We start from the raw sequence: 27,168 nt of genomic DNA on the forward strand, positions 1-27,168 counted from the left end.
AAGACCTGGGACCTGGATTTAGCTTTTCTTTGGACAAGTCACACTCTTCCACACTAACTCCTCATGGATCCCTCTCCTCCCTCCTTCCCATCCTCTCTCCTTCCTTTTCCTTCTATGTCTTCCTTACTCCCTCTGCTTTCTGTTTCACTTCTCTTTTAAATGTTCCTCAAAAGTCTGGTTCCTTGCCATAGCATAGCCAGAAGACTTTAAAATATCATTTTACAAGTGATAGTTATTGCTTAAAATTAGAAACTACACATAGTCCACTGAACAGAAAGAGAAACAACAAAAGTTACCCAGACTCCTCACCATAGGAAATGAGCATTAGCATTTTTAAAAATGTTGATGCCCCCCCAAATGGAATGATACTATTCATTGTAGTGAACTCTTTTTGTAAAATAAAATGTACTGTGAACCTATGTCCCTGTTATGAAATATAGTGGTATTGGACCACTTTGCATCTCCCTTGAAGCATCATCCCCTAATCTCTTCTCTAAGTTGTATTTGTTCCCTCCCTTTCTCCCAAATACTCAGTTTCTCATCCATGCTTGGGGTTGGTCCATGATTTCTTCACCTGATGTGCCTCCTTAAGTTTCTCACTTCATGCTTTCACAGTTGGCTGAAGTCTACCTCAGGGCTTTTCCATGGGATACCCAGACACCCACCAGTTGCCTCAGTTTATCTAAATGTGTTCTTGTTTTGATAAAATCCCTAGGTGGTGTCCCGGACTAAGTAAATGTTTGGAATCAGAGCAGTTCAACTTGCCTTGGGTTTCTAAATGCCACCTTCAAGCTCAGAGTGAAAGCTTAAATCTATATGCACTCCGAAAATCTGATTTATTTAGTGTTACTGTGTGCTAAACCTGGAGTCAGAAGGTAAAGTGGAGTCCAGCCAAATAAAACTCATGTTTGCCTACTGAGGCTTTCCACTCCCTGGGCCTTTGGGGAGTGTGTGTGTCCAGTTGGTAGGTCAGTAGCTCTCAGGAGCCGAAATAGAAAAAGAAGTCATGACGACATGGAATTAGCTAGTGGCATCTTTTCTTGTCATAAGGCAGTTTTAGTTGGTTTCTTAAGGGCAAAATGCCACAAATCCATACCCTGAACAATTTATAATTTAAAAGGTCACGTAAGCCTATATTTGCCAGAATCTCTAAACTTCTTACTGGGAAGGAATTCTATCAAACTCCCCCAACACAGCTATTAGGTATTCATCTTTTAAAAGGACTGAAATTCCTTGTGATCACTTTGACTAGGATGTTTTACTCAAAATGGTGCTGTGAAAGATTAAGAAATTTGGCAATGTTAAATACCTTGAAGAAGAGAAGAGGAAAGGGATGGGGGGTACATGATCAAAGTATGTTACGTGCATATATGAATTTGTTGTGATGAAACCCTTGGTTCCATTCAATTAAAATGCACTGATGAAAAGAAAAAAAAGGAGAGAGGGAGGGAGGAGGAAGTAAGTAATAACGCCATTGTACTTGGTACCCTGTGGTGCCAGAGAATAAAGTGAGATATAGAGTTACCTAATAAAGCAAACCCAGAGCCTGTGTGCCACTCCTCACACCCCAGGGTACACCCTCTCATCAAGATCTCCATTTCTTCTGCATGAACACCTTTCTTTCAGGCAGGGCAAATGGATTTCCACAACAGCCTTTTACAATTTGCCAGCTCTGATCCTCCCACTTTTGTTTCTCAACTTCCTGAAAGCTCACCTCTCCCAGGAAGTCTTTCCTAATAAAATGACTGGTTCAGGTACACTGCTCCTGTAGCTCCTGTGCTGGATGTTGGCATTTTTGTGCACCAATGGATCTATACTGCTACTGGAGGGGTTCCTAAAAATAAATGACCGAGCAACTAAATTTTTTAATGAAAATGAAGAAGAAACACCTCATAGAAAAGAATAAAGCCAGTTCCACTTACTAGCTACATGAGGTATTGAGTAACAGATAATTGGTTGTAACCTAGCAACTAATTTATAAACACAGGACAATGCAATCACAGTTTATAAATATCCTGAAGAACATTTAGTCACAAAGTCCAAGTTTGTGGTTTCTTTTTTTATACTAATGTATCAGTGTGAGTTTATTAATCATAACAAATATACCAGACCAATATAAAATGTTAGTCATAGGAAATATAGGCAGGATCCTATGTTTATTTTCAATGTTTTAGAATATTTTTATTGATGCATATTAATTATAGAGAATAGTGAATTTCATGGTGGCATATTTGTATATGCACATAACATAATTTGATGGAACTTTTTACTCCTACGCATATGGAGTACCATTATCTTCTGCTGAATTTGGTCAATATCTATTTCTATTATTTGCAACAAATGACAAGATACAACCTGTTATATATAAAAAAATTAATTTGCTATGGTAAAGTTCCCAAGGTCCAGAAGTGTTTCTAATGTTTTTCTGATCCATCCTCTCCCTACCAGGGGTCAGAAATAATAACAGGTAATGTGAAAAATGGGACATACTTCCGAATTCATGTTAACAAGTATAAGATAGTGGAGACCATCACGTGCCTTTCTAAGGAGGCTTTCCCTGCTTCCAACTACATCCGCTTGCTTGGCCAGCATGAGCAAGTCCTCAACAACCTGTGCGCTCGTTATGACGACAAGCTGATCACAGATCTCTACAGGTAGGTTGGACATTTTGTCTGATGGTGGGAATATAATATATATGATGGTTCATAAATGAGAGATGAGTATTGTGATGTGCCAGAGAACAAAACAGGAAATAGTGGAGAAGCAAAAGTAGTGGAGATTTTGTTCTAATAAAGACTATGTGACCATTAGCATTGGCTGGAGATCAAAGGTCACATAAGGAAGTGCATGGATTTGGATGTGTTTACACCTAGGCCCAGATCCCAAATGCAACCATGCACAGCCTTCACACTACGGAAGGCTCAGATGAGATGACATTCGAGTCCCTTTCCATAAGGGACTTCTAAGAGCAGTGGTCAAAAACCTAAGACTTGGAGTAGGATGTGGAAGAATCTGGTCCTGGTGGGAACTCCACAGTCACCAAACCATTTGTGATCCCAGCCTTCTTCCTCCCAGCACATGCTCAAGCAGAGATGGGTGGCTATTTGTCCAAAATGCTGGTAAGAAAATTCCCACAGTAGGCGATCTAAACTTTTTGTCTTTTCAAAGTCTAAGACACACTTTCATGCTATACCTCATGGAAAGCATAGAAAGCATGGCATTCTAGAATGGAAAGCTACTTCTGGATGCAGCCTGCCACTTAGCAAGGCTAGGAAAATATTCATCTGTCTACAAAACAAGATGACAAAGTCAGTGCCAGATATAGATGAAGGATATAAGTCATAGGTTTCCAGTGTCCTTAGCACTCATAGGAGTGACTTCCAGTATCATGATCAATTTTTCTTCCTTCTTATTTTTTTTTAATTTTAGAATATATAAAACATGTGCCACATATTTTAAAAAGCATGTTCACATATGTGAATTGTGCATGTACCCCTTAAGGGAAAATAGTACTGTAAATCTATGTGCCTACTATCAATGTTAAGAAAAAATTCCTTACCTTGAGATATTGGAAGCCCCACTCAGCTGATATCTCTATTTCTTGGGAGGCAGTCACTATCCTGAAGTTTGAATTGGTCATTCTATTTCTTTTAAAAACAGGATCAGCAAACTCTGTTACAAGAACTTAATTCTGCCCTTGTAGTAAGAAAGCAGCTATCGATAGCACATAAACAAATGGACACGACCTGTCCCAATAAATTCATTTATTAAAATAGGCACTGGCTGTATTTGATCCAAGGGTCATAGTTCACCAACCTCTGTTTTAAAAATGTGCAATATATGATTTCTTAAATTATACATTAACTTGTTTATTTTGAATAAAATCTATAACTTGCTAAAGAAAGTCAACATTCTGCTTAGCACTGTTTGGGGGAAACCATCCATGTTAGCTTAGCTCATTTGTTCTCCCTTTTGTGTATTCTTCCATTGTGTGACTGTCATAGTTCACTCATGGATTTTCCTGTTGATGGATGTCAGTTGTCTCCACTTCGGTGCTATTACAAATAAAGTTGTGGCCATTGTGGATCTATTTCATGTGCAGAATTTCTCTAAGGGTGTCCCAGTTCTGTAACTGCTGGGTCCTGGGACATACACATCTTTGGCTTTACTAATTGATGCTCAAATGTTTCCTCACAAATAGTCAGACCTATCTAAACTCTCCCACCCATTATAGTGAGTGAAAGTTCCTTTTGCTATGTAGTGCTGTCAATTTGGTTCTATTCAGACTAAAAACTGGCCATTCTAGTGGTATGCAAAAGTATCTTCCCATGACCTTAATTGGTCCTTCACTAATTAATAATATATTTTTTTTGCTTTTTCATGGGCCATTTGTGATAGTTTTTATGAAATGCCTATTTATAACATTTGTCCATTTTTCTTTTGGTTGTCATCTTCTTAATTAGCAGGAGTTGTTTTATATACAAACTTGTGTTGTTCATATATTTTAAACATTTTGAGATTTGCCGTTTATCTTTCTATATGGTGTCAATTAACAGATATTCTTAATGTAATCTGTCTTCTTTAAGGGTGGCTTGGGATTTTTTTGGTACTGAGGATTGAACCCAAAAGTACTTTACTACTGAGCTACATCCCCAGTCCTTGTTTTTGCCTTTTAATTTTTGAAGCAGGGTCTCACTAAGATGCTGAGGGTCTCATTAGTATAAATTAGTATATTTATATTTATAGTATAAAGTAGAATAGGAATAGCTGGCCTCGAATTTATAATCCTCTTGCCTCAGTCTCTTGAGAAACTGAGATTACAGGTGTGTACCTCTGTACCCAGTTCTCAGAAAATTTTGTCCCTTTGCTCTTCCAAAAGTTTTATAATAAACTTGTCAAGTTCCATGAAAAGCTCCATTGAATTTCATGGGACCTGCATTAGATCCTAGCTCAGCTAGCTGAGAACTGACCTCTTTTATATTGATTCCAATATCATAACATAGCATAAGTCTAATTTACTTAGGTCTTCTTTGATATCTTTCAATAAAGGTTTATCACTTTATCCATAAAAGTTTTGTATGATTTTTGTTTGCTGTGATCCAAGGTGCTTTATATGTCATTATTATTATTATAAATATCATTTTTATTGATTGATGCAGCTATATTAGAAAAGCCCTAATTTTTGTGTGGCTCTAATCTTGCAAATTTGCTTAACTTCTTCAGTCATTCAAATAATTTACCTATAGATTCTTTCAGATTTTTCCACGTAGAGAAATTATATCATCTGCAAATAATGATAGTTCTCCTTTCTCTTTTTCATTTCTTTTTCTTCTCCTACTACACTGGCCAATATTTAATAGCGAGGGATGGCAACCTTGTCCTCATTCTTAAAGGGAATGTGCTCAGTATCAAATATGTAACATTTGCAACTTATATTGTTATAGATGCCCTTCATTAGGCTAAGAAAATTCCTTTTGGTTACTGGTTTGCTAAGCTCTGTGTGCATGTATGTGCAGTACATCCATACATTCACCTGTGCTGAGTATTAAACCCAGGGCCTTGTGCATGCATACCATGTGCTCTACCATTTAGCTACATTCCCAGCCCAGCATGTTTATTATGAATGAGTTTTGTGGGTTCCCCCCACCCCACCAGGAAAGAGTATTTCTGAACCTTTTAAAGCATAAAGATATCTTCATAATGCTTTTATACATAAACCATATTTTGAAAAAGTATCAAATTCTTTAATCACAGGCTTTCCCTTTTCAAATCCTTGTAGACTTTAATATAAACCTTAAATAAAGAAAAGAACAAGTATTCTGCTAAGCTAGTACAAGGGATTTTATTATTGCATTCAACCTTACTGGAAACATTTGAGTTCAAGGGAATCCGTTGTCTGTTAAAGAGAAATTCTACTTAGTGGTGAATGATATGCTAATACTCTACTTTGGACAAAAAGAAATGTTTTCACATTTGAACAAATTAAAAGTCATGATTGGTTTATTTCTCCTTGAAAAGGTGATTTTGAGACTACTGCTCGGGGTCAAGTGTTAGTAAGACTGAGATCACTAGTCGGGGCGCAGCTGTTAACTGATGATAGTAATAATTTTAAAGGTTAATTTGATTTGTTAAGATTGAATATTTAGGATGGCAAAACAAGATAGGATGGCACTGGATAGCAGGAGATGCTGATTGACATCTGTCGGATAGAAGCAGGGGGCAGGAAGATGGTCACTGATCATTTGTAAGGGAGGTGCTGCAGATCCTGCCATGTGTTGGCAGGCACTTCCATTACGTGTGTTCATGTGCACACACAGCTGTGGCCACATTCTCAAGTGCCACAAAATACTGCCAGGTCCCCGCGCTGATTCTTGGCCCAGCACCGCCCACCCTGTCTGTTGTCAGACAGACTGGCAAGGCTCTTTCCAAGCAGGGTGAATGGCTTAGCTGATTTTGGCCACAATAATCACCATTTTTTTTTCCTGACCTTGGCAGTGCAAACAACAGCTCTCATTCAAATCTGGGCACATTTTCTTTGTGCACTTTCATCCACCGTGTCTGGGGGCACCTTCCCTGATGCTGGAAGGGCTGATGGTTAACCAACCACTCTGTTGTTCCACAAGTCAGGCATTAGTGCAGTATCTGTTCTCTCCTGATTCAAAGAAACCCTCTGGATCTTTCTTCTCTGTTTCCCTCAATCTATTCTCACCCCCTCAAGGACCAGCGCAGTGCAGGCTCTCGCTGTGCCAAAGGAAATGGTGGCAGCCACTTGGGTCAGATGTTGCTGTGGCAGTAGAAGCCTCAGGAGCAATGACTCACTTGGAGCCATATGGGGATGCAGGGTGACAGGCGTGCAGTCAGCCACCAAGATGCACAGGGCAGACAGCTGCCACAGGACTGCAGTGCAGCTGAGGGCTGCAGCCCAGGCTGGCTCAGAGTCCGCCTATATTTTATTCTTTGTTTTCACCTTGGAGTGCCAGTACAAACCATTGGCACTGCAGAGGAGAGAGCTAATTCACCACTGTTGTTTGTGTACATGTGGCAGGGGATGGGGAGAATTGGTAGATTGATTGATTTACCACTTGGGAAAAAGAACAGAGCTTTTTTAAAAAAATCACTTATTCTTTTCTGAGCCAACCAGCATTTAAAATCACACAACAAATATGCTACTAAAATTCATCTTTCTGTGGTCTCCCCCTTAAAGCCTTTGTGTCTCACAGGTCCTGCATGTGCACATGTACTTTCACAGAGGTATGCATGAGTGCACACACATGCTTACTTATGCACACCCCCCCCCCCCGCCATCCAACCCTGGCAGTCCTCCTGTCTGCTAAGTCATTTGACATGTTCAGCAGTGACCTGCTAACACTGCTTCCCACTTCAGGGCACTGGAAGTGAAAGGACCTTTTAAGGAGGTGCAAGTAGTCAGGGACTGGGAGCTCTGGGTGGAGGGAGGGGGGCTGAGGTGGCTTCCCGAGCTGCTGTCTGTCAGAGATTTTAACTAGGCATGTTCCACATTTTCTCTGCTTTCTTAACTCTGGCTTCATCTTCTTTTACCCCTACTTATCGATGACCCTACATAAAAAAGGTCTTCCCTTCTGACTGTGCCCCCCTTAGCCTTAATTAACAGTCGGTAGCATCCTTTGTCCTCACAGCATGAATAGGTCTTGCCCTAGCTTCATTGTATGAACCATCAGATACTCATATACCTTGATTAAATCACCTCTTTTCACATCTTAACATGCTCAGCTCTCAAAGCCTGCCCTCTGACGGCCCTCTCCTCCTGCCAGCAGGCCACCTCCTCCACACTCCCAAACACTCAACAGCCTATTTTTAGTGGGTAAGTGCTGCTGTGCACAATATTCTAAATGGGATCCGAGCAAGTCCTTTAAAAGGCTGCCATTACCTTTTTGAACTGTGAGGCTCCAGAAGCTGTTCCCTTAGGAAAGCCACCTTGTGCTGCCTCTGTCTTCCAAGCTACAAAGCAGGATACTGTGACCTACATGGTCCCCTAATTATTTATTACACTGCAGTTGGAATCATTTAATCATGACTTGAAAAAGGCTTTCTGTTCGGCTGGACTCATTAGCCTCGTGCTGTGTCCAGCAGCAAACTGCACACAAAGTTCCAGGTGCCCCTTTTCCCAGACTTTACCAGATCTTGAAATGTGACTGCCCACCCTACCACCTCAATTTCTTTGTATGTACATAAAAGATATTGGGTGATAATACACCCTATGTATTATCACCTATGCCTCTGCTATAGTTTGAATCTTGAATGTCCCCCAAAGGCCTAGGTGTTAAAGGCTTGGTCCCCAGCCTGGGAGGTAGTGGAACCTTTAAAAGGTGGGTCTGTAGGAAGTCTTCAAGTCACTGGGGCCATGTCCTCTCCAAGAATAGTGAAACCAACCACAGTCCCTTCCTCTTCCTCTCTTAAGCTTCCTGTCCATGAGATGACCATTGCTGTCTAGCACCCCCACCAGAGGCAGTAGGTCCATCCAATCATGGATTGGAATCTCTAAAACCATGCACCAAAGTCAACATTCTCTTTATCACTTGATTATCTCGGGTGTTTTGTTATAGTGACGGAAAGCTAACTAACATGCCCTCACAAACTTTCCTGTGAGTCACTTGCCGTGTCACCAACCATCTTTCTACAGACTCTCTAAAGTGTTCCTGTTCACCTATCTTTATAGCTTCAGACTACACCAGTTCTGTTTGATAGGCTTGCAAAAAATCCTTTCCTCAATGATATGAAAAAATTTAAAAATCTGTTCTCTTCATTTTGCTTTCTAGTGATTTGATTAGCCTCTATTTTTCCACCTTTGTGAAAGGCAGTTTACATTGGGTTGTCACATCCTCTGTCTAGAGGATTCCTTATTAATCATTTTCTGGTTTCCTTGCTCCAAAAGGGAGATCCTTACCAAGTAGTGTTTCTCCTACTATTATGAAATCAAACCCAAGTTTCGAATATCTCTTTTTCCCAAGATGGTCAACCTTCAATTTGGAGTAATAGACAAAGGTGGTCAGTAGTTTGGGAGTAGAGAATACAACATATGACCATTTTTAATTGCAATATTGTTCTGTTTAAAACTGGGTTTTTTTTTCATATTATATATCATCTCACCCCATTTTTGCATTTTTTGGAAGGTGAACTCATTTGGAACTCTCCTAAAATTATAGCCAGCACATATTGCTTTAGATATTCAAACCAAAGAGTATAGTGTGAAAGGAAAACAAATTCACCATTCACATTGCCAGAAAAAAAACAATATTAAAAGTATTGAACACGTGGAGTGCTGTGGGGACTTTTTAAAAAAATTTGTCTCCTTTTCATGAAAGCCATTTGTCATACCATTTACTAGATAGACCTGGATTGAGATGTTCTGTGCTTTTGAGGTCTTAGGAAGACAGAAATTCTTATTTCAAGCGCTTCAATTTCACCCGTGTTAGTAACACTGTTGGCCAGAAAGATAGAGCCCATGAATGAATGAAAGAAATGAATATTCCATCTAATGTTATGTGAAAAGCAATTACCAGTGAGAATATAAAGAATGAGCAGCAAATTCAGTATCAAGAAACATCGGGGAAGCAGAGTGGGAACTCCAGTGTATTAACAGATATCATTTCACTAGCATTTCCCTACTTCACCTTGTTCAATGTGAACTCCTGTAGTTTTTTGATCACACTGTCCAAACAGGCACTGTAACATCCTACAACAGAGGAACTTGTTAGTATTCCCCTTACCAAAGAACTAATGCTTTCATTATTTGAAAGGAACTATGTCTATTTAAGCCACATATTAATTCCAGGGGGAGATGATTTCAGCCCAGGGATGACCCTGCATTCCAGAAGATAGGGTTGGAGTGTGAGCTGTATGCATCACCAAGTGTGAGACATGATTCACACACAAGGTTGTTGGATCACATCTGCCACATTATAAAAACAAGTTCAAACTTTTCACCAAGCTTTATAAAAACAAAGAAATGCCTTATGATAGACTACCACTGCCACCTTTAAGTTATCCATGACTCCCTTGCCATAGCTGCCATCCTGCCCAGCTTTGTGGTTCTGCAGCTTCTTGGTGTGCACTTGACCCTCTATCTGTGGGCTCTGCATCTGCAGATTCAACCCACTGTGGATCTAACATTCAAAAAAAATTGCATCTGCACTGAACATCCACATTTTTCCCCTAAACCATGCAGTATAACAACTATTTACATAGCATTTGTGTTGTATTATATATTGTAAGTAATCTAGAGATGATCTAAAGTATTCAGGACAATGGTGTACATTATATGAAAATACTGTTTCATTTTATATAAGATGAGCATCCTGGGTGTGTGTGTGGTGGGGGAGGGGGGGTGTCCTGGAACCAGCTCTCCATAGATACCAACAGACAACTGTACATTCTGAGAGAAGTGGGCTTGAAACCCTTGTAATATGTAAAAGCAAATAATTGCTCCCTTTCCTTAGAGTAGAAATGAATGAGACTGTCAGACAGAGGGTTCAAATTCTGCATTGTTCTTGGACAAGTCATCTAACCTCACTGAGCATCAGTTTTCTCATATATATAATGAAGATAGTCTATAATAAACCTTCCCACATCAAAGATAAAAATAAATGATAATGTGAAAGTGTTAAAGTATTGTGCAGATGCATTTCTTTTTAAAGCATATAAAGTACTACATAAGTGCAAAATTTTGTGTTAGTGTTCATATTCCTCCAGACCCACATTAGCCTTTGAAGAGAAATAAAAACACTCTGGCCCTTTATACAGTATTCCTTTATATAGTATCCCTCCCAAACTGATGGAATTTTAGGAAAATGCAGTGCTTCCTTTAATAATTAAAATGGCAAATGTTTTAAAATCACATTATATATGCACTTGCTAAGTCTCTTTTTAAAATTATCTATATGGAGGTACACATGATAGTTAATATACTTGTTTTCAGAGTCATGCTCTAAGACATAAATTTACTTAAGAAGAGGTCATTATCAGGAATTAAATAAGTGAAAAATCTGGTGCTTTATTTAGGGTAATAAAATATACACTAAGATTAGAATCAACAATGTACCTCCCAGAGCATTTTGTAGCAAAGGAATGGGTCAGATGCTTCTATCTAAGCTGCACTTAAAGATGATTTCATTTCAAACCACCCAAAGCAACCAAATAGGTTCTGAATCATTTGAAACTATAAACTGTGTGAGTTATAAAATATGTCTAGAGTCTAATGTCTAATATCTATTCTATTACATAGTCTTTGAACTTGCTTTGGAAAAAGTGTCTCAAGTGCTGTCAATAATTACAAATACTGAAGATCTGCGCTGCCCACTATGGTAGCCAATTGCCACATGTGCCTACTTAAATTTTAACTAAAATGAGGGCTGTTGATGTAGCTCAGTGATAAAGCATTTGCCTACCATGTTCAAGGCCCTGGTTTTGATACCCAGCACCAAAAATTAAAAATAAGAAAAGAATAAATAAAATTAAAAATTCAGTTCCTCAGTCACACTAGCCACATTTCACATGCTCAACAGCCACATGTGACTTCCATTTCAAACAGTGCATTTCTATTACTGTGGAAAACTCTATTGGACAAAGCTGACATAGATCGGTTGCATTCATGGAATTTGTAGTGGGTAGTGTTGGGCATAGCATCTATGAACAATTATTTCCCATAATGCTAATCACCAGTTCTTTTGGCTCTCAGTCTGTAACACGTTGAGGATGTAGCTAGAAGATGAAAGCCCAATGGGTACCTGCTTTTGTGAGTTCAATTAGGAAGAAATTTCTCTCTAGATCACATGCCCAAATTAGAAGATGAAGTGGGTGGTGTGGGAGCATTTGGTCATTCTACAGTTGATACAGGGAGCACTTGGCCTTGCTGAATGAAATAAAGATTCTATCTGACCTCATCTTTCCATGCTTGTTTACTACCCAACTGGTCAAACCCCATGCACCCTGCTCCTTTCTGACAACAAGAGTTATCCAAGAAAGTCTTGATGGTGATTATATATATGATCCTCTTGTTAGAAGATCTCAAGTCTTGATTTGGGATTCAAGAGAGCCAACTAGTACGTTCTAAGCTGACTTTTGTTCCTCTGAGCATCTTTGTGATGTCACATTTCTTTCCAAACACATTTGGTGGGATTAAAGTCCTTTATAGATTTTCTTCCTCATTGCATGCCTATCTGGCAGCATGTGGTTGAAGGTTATTATTTATGAGCTTAAAATAATAGCTGATGAGCCAATGGTTACCTCCAAGGCTAATAAAGTGCCTTAATATAAATACCTCTTTTCCAAACTCCAAGAAACCACTGAGTTTTTCTATTGTGATTGGAGTTGCTAAAATCAGTGCATTTCAGAAATCACAGTCTTAGTCTTCTGAATCATGAGAAGGAACTGATCTATCTGCCTAGATGTTTTATGGAAAATGAACAATTGTTGGCAAAAGACGCTTTGAAGCCAACTGTACAGTATGGCATAATCACATGCTACTTCTCATTTCTTTCCTTCTAAGCCTGGATCTTTTTAGGTTTCTTTTTGAGGACTATTTTATAAATATTTGCTTAATGTTCATTATTTCCCATTACAAAAACAATGTGTGTTTGTTTGTTTTTATTTTTTTAGTTGTAGATGGATACAATATCTTTATTTATTTACTTTTATGTGGTGCTGAGGAACAAACCCAGTGCCTCACATATGCTCAGCAAGTTCTGTACCACTGAGCCACAACCACAGCCTGCAATGTGTGTTTTTATAGAAAAAGTAAAAAATATTTTAAAAGCCAATTCGAATATAAAACCCATACCTAATCCTAATACCCAAAACCTATTTTTAGATTATTGCACTGTATGGGATGAGAAGAGTTGGAGGGTACCTGCTGTTTGGTCCTAGGATTAAGACCTGAAGCAAGTTCCTGGATAGTACAACTTACTTGTCTTGGAACCTAGATGCTAGGATGACCTTAATTATAATCCAGCATATTAATTTTATACATGAGAAAAACAGAATGACAGGGCTTGCAATGGGTCACAACCAAGACAGTGGCATCAGTAGGACTAGAACCAGACTTCCCCAACTCTTTTTCTAACTCCCTGTATATAGGACAAGAGGAATAAGTGGTCATGATATAATGAGATTCCTTTAGGGAAAAAAGTGCTGATGTGTTTGATTTTTCAATTACCTGTTACAAGAAGATCAACAAAAAACAAAACCTATGCTTGTGACATAAGGATAATTTTGCTTCTCTACAAGAGGATGCCAGGTTAATTTATGTGTAGAGGAAGAAGATATTTAAATTCAATTTGTATTTTATCTTTAAAAATAGAAGGGAATCTAGCTTTATTGTCAGTTGAAGCACAATCACACTGGTTTCCTCTTGGGTCAGATGAAATATAGATGTGTGTCTATATGGATTCACCACATCCAGAGGACCTGGGGGATGTCATGGTTTAAAGTCATCTTTGTTCTGTTGGGATCCTCCTGCAGTTTGTGTGTGTATGGTTCTGTGGATTTATAGGTACTCTCCATTTTTAACCTCTACAAAATGAATAAGAACAAGTAAAGGACTCTCCCAAAGGAACTATAGATTGAAAATCCTTGTTAAGTACATGCACAAGTGAACCAGAAATGACAGAGCCAAACTTTCTCCTATTCCTCAAATAAGCTCTTCGTCAGCCACATTATGAGTAAATACAATGATTAATCTATCAACTAGGCTCCAGTTTCAGACAACAGAATCTATTGTGGCTAGTTTAAACAGCTTTGGGTGGTTTGTAACATTCCTTGTATGGACCAAAGGAACAACAGGCTTTAGTTTGGCTTCCAGGAAAAATTCAGAAAATTACTCTTCACATCTGGATAATCTCTGCTACAGTAAGGAATTTGTGGAACTAAAGAACTGCTACGACACACACCAGTTCCACAACCACTCCCTTCTACCATGATTCATACCAGAAAACTGACCATGACCAGTCTTTCCAACAAAAGCAAGCAGAGGTTCCATCTCATGGTGTTCATGTCCATCATTCAAGTCCTAGATGGGAGTGTCTCTTTGGAGGAAACTCAGTCCTATATAGATACCACACTGCATATGAGCATGAGAATTTTAGCTATAGCGTGCTGCAAAGAGTCTAAAATGCAGATGGCCAAGCCAGTCTATAATATTTCCCATAATTACCTTGTCAAATTAGAAGTTAGCTCCTCCCAAATGCAAAACTATGAAGAAGGCCTTTTGAAATTTGGATTTATATCCACTATCAATAAGGATAAACTTTGTCTCAATTATATACAAATCAACAAAACCTTATCTAAAATCCTAGGAACAAATTTATGGAATTCAGTATTTTTTTCCCAAATTTTGGTGAACCATATTTACTGTTTCACTTAAAACACATAAAATTTTTCGCAAAATGTAAGGAATAGTTTTTAGAATACCAAATGATTTTTAAAGTTACTGGATGTCACTTAGCCACATCCCCCAAATAACCTAAAGAATGTTTGTAAGAATACTGAAAATTCTAGCACCTAACAAAGTAAAACTCATGATTTCTGATATCCAATCAAAAAACTTACTAAACACACAAAGAAATAGGAAAAATGCAACCCATCATTATGGGATAAGAATCAGAACATCAAAATTAACTCAGAACTGATACAGATGTTAGAATTTAAAGACAAACACGTTAAAACAATTATATTTCATGTGATCAAAAAGTTAAGATGTAGAAGGTATATAAAAGATCTAAATCAAACTTCTCAAGATGAAAATGGTGATGTCTGAGGTGAAAAACATGTTAGATGGAATTATCAGCTGATTAAACCTCACTAAAGAAAAGATTAGTGAACTTGAAGACATAACCATTGAAACAGCCCAAGGTGAAACACACAGAGAAGAAAAGAATTTAAAACAACACTGGTAGGTGATCAGTAAGCTGTGGAATGACTACAAGTGGCATGAAGAAATGATAACCAAAAGTTCTTCCAAATTTGATGTCAACTCTAAACCCAGAAATCTGAGATGCTCAATGAATATCAAGCAAGAAAAATTTTAAAAATATCGACACCAAGATATATCATAATTACACTGCTCAAAACCTGTAATAAAGAGAAAAGCTTAAAAGCAATAATAGAAAATGGGTACATTATTTATAGCGGAATAAATATAAGAATGACAACAGATTCCTTATCAGAAATAATGTAATCAAGTAGACATTGGAGCGATGTTTTTAAAGTACCATTTTTTTTCCAAATTTAAGAACATTTATCACATATTATAAAATATCCCCAGGCTAATACATGGCATAACCCCTCCCATACTATATAGATCATCCTATCTGCCCTCAACCAGTGTCTCTTAAGTCATTCTCTGTCCCTAATGCCCATTTAATTTCTCTGTTGGTTTACTCTCTTCCAACTGGAAACCCCATTTATATAACCCCAGTGCTGTGGACTGAATTGTGTCCCACCAAATTCTTGTTTGAAGACTCTGTTGAAGCCCTAATCCCCAAAATGACTATATCTGGAGATAGGGTCCCTTGGTCACAATTAAGGCTAAATGAGGCCTTTAAGGCCTAAAAGAGGAATGCATCTGTCTTTCTCTCTGCCATGTGAGGACAAAGCAAGAAGGCAGAAGATGACCTTCCGCAAACCAAAAAGAAAATCCTTACCAGAAACTGACCCACTCACGCATTGATCTTGGACTTCCAGCCTCCAGAACTGTGATAAATAGATTTCTGTTATATAAGCCACCCAGGCTACAGATTTTGTTATGTGAGTTTGAACTGGCTCAGAAAGATTCACACCCAAATCTGATGCTACTTTGTCCCTCCAAGTTCACTAGGCATTTCACTGCCAGGGAGGCAGACACAGGGTGTTTTGCTGCTTCCAACTTCTGATGGCCATGCTAGCCAAGACACATGCAATAATGGGGCCTCCATCCATGTCAGCTAGTCCTAGTTCTGACATTTTACCAGCCTCGAGTTTCTTATCCGGATGTCTCCTGCTTCTCATCTGATGGTGTTAACATGTGTCAAGGAGAGAGCAGATGTGGGACTCCTTCAGGCTTCTCTAGTGGTGCTGTCTTAGCAAGTCACTCAATTCCTTTAATCCTTGTTTCCCTTACATATAAAAGAGGACTTAGGGCTACTTCCTGGGATTTCTGTGAAGACTACATGAGTGAATGTGCAAGAAATTTTCAGCTTAGAGCCAGGCCTGGAGAACTATTCCACTCATGATCACTGTGCTTTCCACCTTCTCCACAGCCCTGGGATCACACCACTGTGGGTCCTGTGCATCCCAGATCCTTGCCATGTGCATGCTGCTCAGCTTTATTCCCTGCACACACCCAAGACAACTTTGCAAAGTGACAGATGGCAGAACCCCAGCATGATCCCAACTACTTTTCCTTCTCTCTTAAAATACACTTTTTGTCACTCTCCCAGCAAACCCTAAGCTGTGTTTTGTGACTTATTATTCACTCTGATAATTTGGGGAGAAGAGAACACCAAATGCCACCAACAATGCCCCTGCAGCTGCTAATAGGAGCCACTGTTTGGAGCCCACGGTACCCTCTTGGCCCCAGCAGCTCTGACAGCTGCCGGAGCTCTGTCTGCCAGACCAGGATACGTGCTGAAGGCTCCAAGGGCAGAATAGAGCCCAGCACAGTCATGCTGGTATCCCGGAGGTTCGCAGCATTAATAATCTATAGTTTAATCATTAGGAGCAAATCCAAGTAAAATAGGAAAAGATACACCACGCTGGATGCCGTGAGGCTCCTCTGCTCCTTGGCAGGCTTAATGATTAGTTCTCAGCCACTAGCAGCCCCAGCTGACAAACGGCAGCGCCTGCAAGCTGGAGGCTTTCTGCATGTGATAATTGAGCAATGCTAGAACTTGTTCAAGATATTAGCATGGACTCACTACCAGGGATCTGCTGGGGTTTTCAGGCTCCTGACTCAGTCCATCTCCAGTGTACGCCGAAGGATGTCCTTTGGTCAAAGCCACTGTCCTCAGGACAGATCTGCAAGTGGATCTTTTGTGGGGATCCAAAGCAGCTGGAGTCCTGGCAGGGATTTAATATCTGAACTAATATGATTTTTCCTATCATGTGCTGGACTGAAGTGTTCACTTCAGCCTTTATTACAACAGCTCAGCCTATAACATTTTAAGAGGAAGAACTCTGAAGTGGAGATGCATTTTTAAGTTTGGGGTGGTTTTGTTTGGTTGGTTGAGGTTTTTTTTTTTTTTTAGGTGGGTGTGGTTTATACCAGGGACTGAACCCAGGGGCACTTATCCGCTGAGCCACATCCCCAGCGCTTCTTGTTTTTTTTTATTTTGAGACAGGGTCTCACTAAGTTGCTGAATCTGGCCTTGAACTTGTGATCCTCCTGCCTCAGCCTCCCAAGCTGCTGGGATTACAGGTGTGCACCACTGTGCCCCACTAAGTTTAGGTTTTTTTAAAAGAATTCATTCATTTCAAGATGTTATTTGATAAAAGGTTTAAAAACAATACTTTGTTGATATTCTTCCTGGTCATAATACTAGTCAGGAACCTCTGTTTGCAAGTGACAGAAGCCCAGCTCAAACTAATAGACACACCAGAGGAGACTTGTCATCCAGAAGTCAATCAAAGGGGAAGCAGGGTGGAACGGAAACCAGGCTTCACAGAGCCAGGATTCGTTTGAAACCCTATTGGCCCTTCTTCCCAGTATGGGCTTCCTTCTCTGGAACTGACCCCACGGTGGAAGTCATGAGAAGCCCCAAACTCATGCACCTCATAACTCAGTTTAAGAGGAAAAAAAAGAGACCTCTTTTCCCTATTGCCACTTTGAAAAAAAAAAAAATCCTGGGGAAGAAATCAGGATGTTGTATAGCTATTCTCATTTACCTCTAAATATATTTTTATTTCATCCCTGATTTCTTCTGCTATCCATTAATCACTCAATAACCTATTATTTAACTCCAGGTGTTAGAGTAGCTTCTATTTTTCATCTTATCGTTGATTTCTAACCGCATTCTATTCTGATCTGACAGAATGCAGGGTATTCTCTCTATTTTTTGTATTTGCTATCAGGCTTCCATCGTGTACCCACCCATTTAGACCATCAGGCTGGCCATGTCCCAGCCCTGAGACTGAGGACAGGATTTCTTGAGGTGTGGTAAAGATACCTGGAAGGCAAAAGCCTTTCCCTGTCCACCAGAAACACTGTGCATGTCCACAGGCTCTCCCGGCCTTGAGGGTTTCCCTGAGGGTTTATGGCTGCTCCTCCCACTCTGGACAGAATAAAACCCTGTGCCACAGGTTAGAGAATCTGGCTCCCAAGCAGCTGCCAAAGAGGATGCATGATGCAATGCAGAAATGTAGGGGCTGGGGCTGGGGCTCAGTGGCAGACCACTTGCCTAACATGTGTGAGGCACTGGTTCGATCTTCAGCACCACATAAAAAATAAATTAATAATCAAAGATAGTGTGTCCCTCTACAACTAAAAAATATTTTTTAAAAAATGTAGGGGCCTAATTCTCTATATGAAGAAGGAGTCAAAAAGATACACCTGTTTTTCTGCCTTCCAGACCTGTCTCAAGTCCCGTTTCCTCCATATACCCTGCCTAGAGACAGTTTGCATGGCTGAGGAGCTCTGCTTAGTGTGAAACAGTGGCCAGCACGTAATGCATAATTTTGCATTATTCCTAGTTTTTTACCACCTCAGTTCCTTTTCCTTTCACTCTAGCTGCCCTGTAATTGGGCATCCCAAATAAAACACTAACACTTATTCCTTGCCTCAGGCTGTTTCCTGAGATGAGCAGGAAACCCACTACAAATACAATCAAAATGATGATGATGAGGAGGAGGAGGAGTGATGATGATGAAGATCACAAACACAGCTTTTTAATTTTATCATACATCCTCACATCCTTGGGAGCAAAAATCTCCGGCCGACCTATAGGGAATTTTCTAATAAATTTCTGCCCCATCCTTAGGAATCCACACGACTAAATTTAGAATCAAAGTTTTATGAAAGATTTATTATTTATTAGGTAGTACTGAAAATAACTTAGGGGCTTTTTTTTAAGAGAGAGAGAGAGACAGAGAGAGAGAGAGAGAGAGAGAAAGACAGAGAGAGAGAGAGAGAATTTTTTTTTAATATTTATTTTTCAGTTTTTGCGGACACAACATCTTTGTTTGTATGTGGTGCTGAGGATCGAACCCGGGCCGCACGCATGCCAGGCGAGCGCGCTACCTGAGCCACATCCCCAGCCCAACTTAGGGGCTTTTGATTAAATATGGCAGATTAAAAATACAAGTTTACCTCCTCTCCCTCCTGGGTGTGCCATAAAATTATATTCAATGAACAAAAAACATGAATAAACTTTCCCATAAGGAGGCAGGTCACTGGAGAGGAGACAGTAGTAAGCAAAACAGAGGGATGTATTTAGGTTGCTGGCTTAGCAGAGAGCTGTCATGTGTGTGTCCTAGAGGGGACACTGGAAAACATAAATCATCATGGAAGGCTGGAATGAGGCACCCGGTGGAAGTCAGGGGACTGATTTCCTCTTCTGTTCTGTAACACCTAAACCAGTGCTGGTCCTCCTCACCTCCCCATAGGAGACTGGAGTCTTGTTCTCTGGAAATTTTGAACTGGGAGAATTGAGATGGGAGGACACTGGATGCAGCAGAGGAATAGTGTAAGGTGTGGAGGTGAAAAGAAATGGAATCAGGTGAAAGTCCAAATATTGACTAGTAGTTCTCTTAGTCCCCTCCCCTGGACATGTCCAACAACACCATAGTGCTCCAAAATGGCAGCAGCTAAGAGTAGAAGTATGAGAAGATAAAGTTTAAAAAATTAAAAAATAAAATATATATATATATACATTAATAAAAATTTAAAAATAAATATATATATTTTATTTTTAACATAATGAATACATATATGTTAACGTATGTATATACATATAATATATTTTTTATTTTTAATTTTTTAATAAAATATATATTTTATACATATGCACATATGTATACATATATACATATAAAACAAAGAGTACAAGACTATCTGACTAATAGGAATTTCAGGAATAAAAATGGACTGGAGGGGGTCTACTAAAGGCATAATAAAAGAAAAAAAATCCCAGAACTGAAAACATCAATTTCTAGATGAGAAAAATCCATCAAGGCCCCATCTGATAAAAGACAGCAGCCCAAGGCTTTCTATCATGATATTCCAGACCACCGACGATAATGAAGAGCTCCTAAAAGCTTCCAGTGAGTAATGTAGGTCATTTAAAAAGGAACCAGAATCAAAAGAACATTGGATGTTTCAATAGCATCCCCAGAACCTATGAGATAAGGGTTCAACTGTCTTCAAAATTCTGAAAAGAAATGAGTCCAAACAATAACTCTATGAATATCCATCTGTTGAGAACCAAAGGGATAAAGCTACCACTGTCCACAAATGGAGAAGGAATGATACAATCTGAATGCCTTTATTTGCAACCCCCTAGGGACTTCATGGACATGGTTATTAGCATTAGTGGCTGCTGATACAGAAAAAGGGACAGACAGTGTTCTGGTAGGAAAACACATCACCTCCAACAAACAAACAACAACAACAAAACAAGCCAAGTAGAATCTAAATCTAACAGGACTATTGATCTACCACCAATTTCCAGGAAATGGAAAGGACAGAGCATGTCCAACAACACCATAATTCAGCAATACGCTGAATTATGAGGGTTGGAAACCATCCAAGCCAAATGGCTTGATTCCTTCCTCAAAAAAAAAAAAGTGCAAGAAATAAAACAGACATGGAAGGGGAGCCAATGAATTCAAATGGATTTTAAAAACATATCAACTTATTTTAATCCTGGTTCAAATAAGCTATAAAAAAATTATGCCATTTATGCGGTTATCAGAAACTTGAACACCAGAGAGTTGATTGATATTAGGTAGTTCATATTTTAGCTATAAAGATGATATTTCAAATATATTTTTATATAACCTATACATAAATATATCACACACACACACACACACACACACACACACATGCACATACACAATCTTTAAGAGATACTACTGAAGTGTCTGGGAATTTGTTTCAAAATAACCTGGGAGGGATCTGATGGAGTTAATTACAATGTACCTCTAGTTTAAATATATTCTTCATAATAATTAAGCCATTTTTAAGAACCAACCAAAATGGTAAACAAAGAGTAAAGCAAATCCCAAACCCACAAAATGATCCAGATGTGTCTTAGTTTGACCGGAGAATGAATGACTGCCATGGCTTAGTGGGGCAGTTTTTTTTAATTTGTTCTTTCTTATACAAGGAAGTAGAGTCTATTTTGACATACTTATACCAACATGGAGTATATCTTATTCTAATTAGGATCCCAGTCTTGTGTATGTACACAAAGTTGAGATTCACTGTGTTGTATTCATAAATAAACATAGGAAAGTTACGTCAGATTTGTTCCATGTCTTTCCTATCCCCATCTCCTCCTTCCCTCATTCCCCTTTTTCTAATCCACTGAACTTCTCCCTGCCCCTTGTTGTGGGTTATCATCTACATGTCAGAACATTCAATCCTTGTTTATATGGAATTGATTTATTTCACTTAGCAGGATAGTCTCCATATCTTTCCATTTACTGGTAGATGTCATAAAGTCATTCTTTATGGCTGAGTAATATTCCACTATTTATATATACCTTCATCTGTTGAAGGGCACCTAGGTTGGTTCCATAGCTTATCTATTATGAATTGAGCTGCTATAAACATTGATGTGGCTGCATCACTGTAGTATGCTGATTTTTAACTCCTTTCAGTATATACCAAGGAATGGTATAACTGGGTCAAATGCTGGTTCCATTCCTAATTTTTCGAGGAATTTCCATACTGCTTTCTAGAGTGGTTGCACCAATTTGCAGTCTGGGGGGGTGCAGTTTTAAACTAAAGCTGGAAATTATTTGGCACTCCTCCCAGAGAAATGGTGGGGTCCATTTCTTTTGTCCTTAAATATGGGCAAGCCTGTGACAACTTTTACCAATATAGTTTGGCATAAGTGAAGCCATGGAAGGTCTGTGGCTGGCTTATGGAAGACCATGCAGTTTTCATCTTGTTTGTTAGAACATTTGCTCTTAATTTTTTTTTTTTTTTTGGTCTATCAACTAAGAAGTCCAACCATACCAGGTCTGCCATGCTGTGAGGAAGCCCAAGTCACGTGGAATGAGCACATAGGCACTGTAGAAGTGTCCCAACTGAGCTAAGCTTTCAAGTTATCCAGCTCAGGGACCAGACATATGAATGAAGAAACTTCCAGGTGATTACAGCTCAGTCATCTGAAAGGTCCCAGCCATTCGCCTTTTCATCTGAAACTCCAAAAATCATGAGGCAGAGCCAAGCCACCATGAGCACTGTAGGGTGGCTGTTGCTCTATGCTGCTAAATTATGGTGGGGGTTTGCCACATTAATACAATGTTTGGATCAAGTAGCTATCCCCACATCATGGAATCATGAAATCCCTTTGTGACTGTTGGGGACCTAACCTCCAAGAAAGTAGGGACAACAGGGAGTGAAGCACGGCCCAACAAACCAAGACTTCGCACACAACCTTCAAGGAGTCCACCCCATTTCCTATCCTGGTTTCACAGCAGCCCATTGCCCACCTAAGCAGAAGGAAGGACATACGGATACAGAATTCTTCACCTCTCATATTTAAGCCCACTTCTCAATTCTCGTGCTCTCACACATGAAGGCAATGAAAAGGGAGGGAAGAGTGAAGAGGTATTCGTTTGCCGTGGTAAATGGTATCATTAATTCCCTTCCCCACCAGCTCTCTGGTGGTCTTCCAGCAGAAACAGTTACCAAGAAATGGAAACCATCCTCAGAGCTCCGGTATCTTCCCTCAGTGGCCTCTTGAGTACAGAGGAGATCATTAGAGGGTCCTCATGTTGCCTAGCAACCTGTGAATGCTGTTTGCTGTCATGTCATTAATATGATATGAAAGTGTTTCATAGAAGACATTCATCTTGCATTAATGAAAATCAAATTTGCTAATATGACACAAAATCTGTTCTTCCTGTGACTTTCTATACTTAAGTAGCTTATTTATTGAATTAGACCGTGAGTGGTTTGCAGGCTCAAGACTGTTAAAGTATCATAATAATGACTTTGTTTTCAATAATATCAGATGGCCCTTAATGATGTGATTATGAAGCTATAACTCTGTGATCTTCATCCTTCGACAAGGTGCCGCTCTTCCAAGGCCTCACCCCATACCCGTTGACAACACTGCCACTCAACTTCTCACTGTCAAATCTCAGCTAAGAGAAGATTCTGGTTGGAGTCTCATTAGTTTCCAGATTAGCTCAATCTGTCTTCAGAGCTCCAGAACAGAAATCCAAAGAAACACCCCTAGCCTAAAGAAAGATCCAGTGAATAAAGGGGTCTCAAATCATCATACGCATGAAGGGAACTACCAAAAGTTACTCACCATTCCTCTTCTTCCTCAAAATAGGGCAACAAATGACCTTAAATGCATCAAGCACCAAAAGGGAGTAAGAGAAACTGACAGTCCCTACTTTCAAACATGATTTGTTTCTGAAAACAAGTGTGGAATTCTACTGAGCAAAAGCCAAATAATAGACCAGTATCTAAAAGGGGACATCCCCTTCCCAGAGGTAAAATGTGATTGCTCGAAATGTTCTTTAGTATCTTTAGCACATGAAAGTCTAAATCCAGTATAAAGAAAGGAATTTAGGAGTATCAATGGCTAAGATATAACAGACAAATTATATTAGAATCAAGTAGAGCCATTATCAAAAAGTCAAGGGCTACTTCTAAAGCCATCCAGAAAGAAACATTACAGAAATCTAAACAGCAGAGTTGTATTTCTAGAGATTTTTTTTTTTAATTTTTGTTTTCTCTTTGCAAAATGAAAACATAATCATTGCAGAACCCAAAGACATGGGGTATAAAACAGGGAATCCTAAAGAAGAAACCGAAAGTTACCGTTAAGCAATCACCCATAGAGGATCATTGTTAATTTCTTGGTATGGGCCCCTCTGATGCTATTTCTCCAAATATGAAATATTATATAAAAACAATATTTTACATAATGATTTATAGCTTTCAATTGTGACATATCAGAGTATTCTAAATGTGTTCCCATTTCTGCAGCTGTTATATTAATGGCATGATTTTTTAATGACAACAGAATTCTACCACTGTTCCTTTCTTAACTAACCAGTTTGCTTCTAACTTTTTGTTTTGATAATTAGCCCTAAAATGAACAATCTTTAATAATACATCTTTTTGGCCTATTTGTGGTTATTTTCATTGCAATTTTTTAAATGTGGCTAATTCTTACTCATTCAGTGTATGTTTGTTGAATACAAGTGTGATGGATACTTGGAACATAGTTCCTTAGAACTATGTTCCAAGTTCCTTTCCTTCATAGAGCTTAAAATTAAATAGGAAAGAGATAAAAAAATCTCACATTATAGCTTTAAAAAATTGTCTTATCACATCTACATGAGATTTGCCCCCACTTCTGCCCAGCACTAAGCACCATTTTCAGTATGTGAATGGGTTTCTTAAAATAGTAGGACTATACCATATATATATATGTTCTCCTTCCCCTTGATAACAAATACGGGAAATCTGTCCAAGTCAGTACACATAGATCTCACTCTTTTTAATGGCTTCTTTATATGTTATAGAATGACAAAATCCTAGTTTACCAGATTATTTTCCTATTAATGAACATTTAGGTCATTTATTTTTTTCCTGTTATTGTAAGTAACATTTCCATTGAACATGTAGCTGTGTATGCATGAGTGGAATTTCTGGATCAATGAATATGCACATTTAAATTTCAATCAAGATATTAGCTTCAGTTATCGTCAAAAAAGATTACTCCACTTTACATTCCCACCATCAGTACATACGAGGACTTGCTTTTACACCAGCTTCATCAGTACTGGATTCATTTCATGTTGCATTTATTTATTTAGTTATTATTAACCTAAATGAACAAGAAAGAGTAAAAAGAGCATTTTTTTGTACTTTCAACTTACATTTCTTCAGTATTGAATGAATTTTCATAGGTTCTTTTATATTTATTCTTTTGTGAGTTACTTGCCCTTATTTTTTGCCCATTTTTTAACTGGGTTGCCTGTTTCTTTTAGATTTGTGAGAGTTTATGATGAAATAAGGAAGATTAGTAATCCTTACATACATTGCAAATATTTTCCATTCCATATTTTTTTCCTAATTAATCAGTGTTTCAAGGGCATTACTAGGTTTACAGAAGAATTAATCAGAAAACACAGGAACTCCTATTTACTCTCCCTAACACCACTCCACTCCCCTCTTACACAGTTTTTCCTATTAATCACATCATTAATTGATGTGGTATATTTGATATAATTGGTGATCCAATATTAATATATTATTATTAATTAAAGTCTGTGGTTAAATCTTGGTGGTGTACATTCTATGAGTCTTGGCAAATGTATGATGACACATATCCACCATTTCAATATCAAACAGAATACTTTCTTTTTTTTTTATTTCTTACATACATGACAATAGTGGAATGCAATACAATCATAATTATTCATTCACAGCACAATTTTTCATAACTCTGTATATAAAGTATGTTCACGCCAAATTATGCCATTATACATGAGCTCTCTTATTATTATAATTTTTTGCATTACAATTCTTAATACACCTTTATACCACATTTTATCATATCTCTCAAACAGAATACTTTCACTGGCCTAAATATTCTCTATGTTCTGACTATTCATTCTTCTCTCTTCCCCTTCCCCACAAAACCCTGACAACCACTAATCTTGTGACTGTCCCCATAATTTTGATTTTTTTTCAGAATATCATATAGTCTGAATCATGCAGTATGTAATCCTTTCAGACTAGCTTCTTTCACTTAGCAATATACCTTTAAGATTTCTCCATGTTTTTTCACAGTTTGATAGCTTGTTTCTTTTTAGCATCTAGGACTAATCCATTGAACCTAATAATATTTCATTACCTGGATATTCCACATTTTGTTTATCCATTCACCGACTGAAGGCTATGGCGGTTGCTCCCAAGTTAGGAAAATTATGAATAAAAGCTGCTGTAATCATGTATGTGCAAGTTTTTGTGTGGTCATAAGTTTTCAACTCATTTGGGTACATACCTAGGACTACAATTTGGGACTGTATGGCAAGAGTGTGGTTAGTTTTGCAAGAAACTGCCAAACTATCTTCCAAAGGGACTGTCCCATTTTACACTCCCATCAGCAATGAGTGAGAGTTCCTGTTGCTCCACATCCTCACCAGCATTTGGTGTTGTCAGTGTTTTGAACTTTGGCCATTCTAACAGATACCTCATTGTTGTTCTTAATTTGTAATTCCCAAGTGTCATACGACATGAGGATTTGGGTATCTGCAAATTTCAAATGCTTACTTGGCATCTGCAGATCTTTTCTAGTGAAGTTCATTTTTTAGTTGCTTTTATTGTTGATTTTTAAGAGTTCTTTGTGTATCTTGATACCAGTCTTATCAGTTACGAATTTTATGAATTTTTTTTCTAGGTGTATGGCACATCTCTCCATTCTCTTTTACTATTTTTAAGAATTTTTTTCATATAAGTTCTTTAATTTATACCTGAACAAACCTTCTCTCAGAGCTGCTCTGACTTTTGTTTCTGACTTAGAAAAAAAATCTCCTCCTCCTGAAAATATTCTCATATTTTCTTCTGTCATTTTGTATCTTTGTTTTACATTGACATTTATAAGTTGTCTGGAATTGTGTATATTTGTGTGTGTGTAGTGTAAGATTAGAATCTAAGAATCTAAGTTTTCTTTTTCTAAGTGTACAAATAATTTTCCTAATGATTCTTACTAAATAGTCCATGTTTACCCATGAGCAACCTACAGAATGGGAGAAAATAAAGGGTTAATATACTGTATAAGGAACTCACACAAATCACCAACAATAAATAAATAAATAAGCAAATAAGCCAAGGACCTGAACAGTCAATTTTAACAACAACAACAAAAAGTCATATAAATGGCCAGCAGATATATTTAAAATGCTCAGAATCAGAGACACAAATTGGTGTCAACCTACTTTATATACAACCAGAGATATGAA

At 38.4% G+C, this 27,168-nt stretch overlaps 1 protein-coding gene across 3 annotated transcripts in view; it reads left to right on the plus strand.

Moving 5' to 3' along the window:
* The window catches only part of Cfap61 (cilia and flagella associated protein 61), a 273,395-nt gene that overhangs the window by 210,977 nt on the left and 35,250 nt on the right, over nt 1-27,168 (plus strand). For all 3 annotated transcript variants that reach the window (XM_046434983.2, XM_046434992.2, XM_058576462.1), the window contains one exon: nt 2,449-2,654. In XM_046434983.2, the coding sequence (XP_046290939.1) occupies nt 2,449-2,654 (206 nt within the window). The remainder of the gene's footprint in view (nt 1-2,448; nt 2,655-27,168) is intronic.

Source organism: Marmota monax, unplaced genomic scaffold, assembly GCF_021218885.2.
Source record: "Marmota monax isolate L192 unplaced genomic scaffold, Marmota_monax_Labrador192_F-V1.1 WCK01_AAM20220418_F8-fsc00005, whole genome shotgun sequence".
Taxonomy (NCBI): domain Eukaryota; kingdom Metazoa; phylum Chordata; class Mammalia; order Rodentia; family Sciuridae; genus Marmota; species Marmota monax.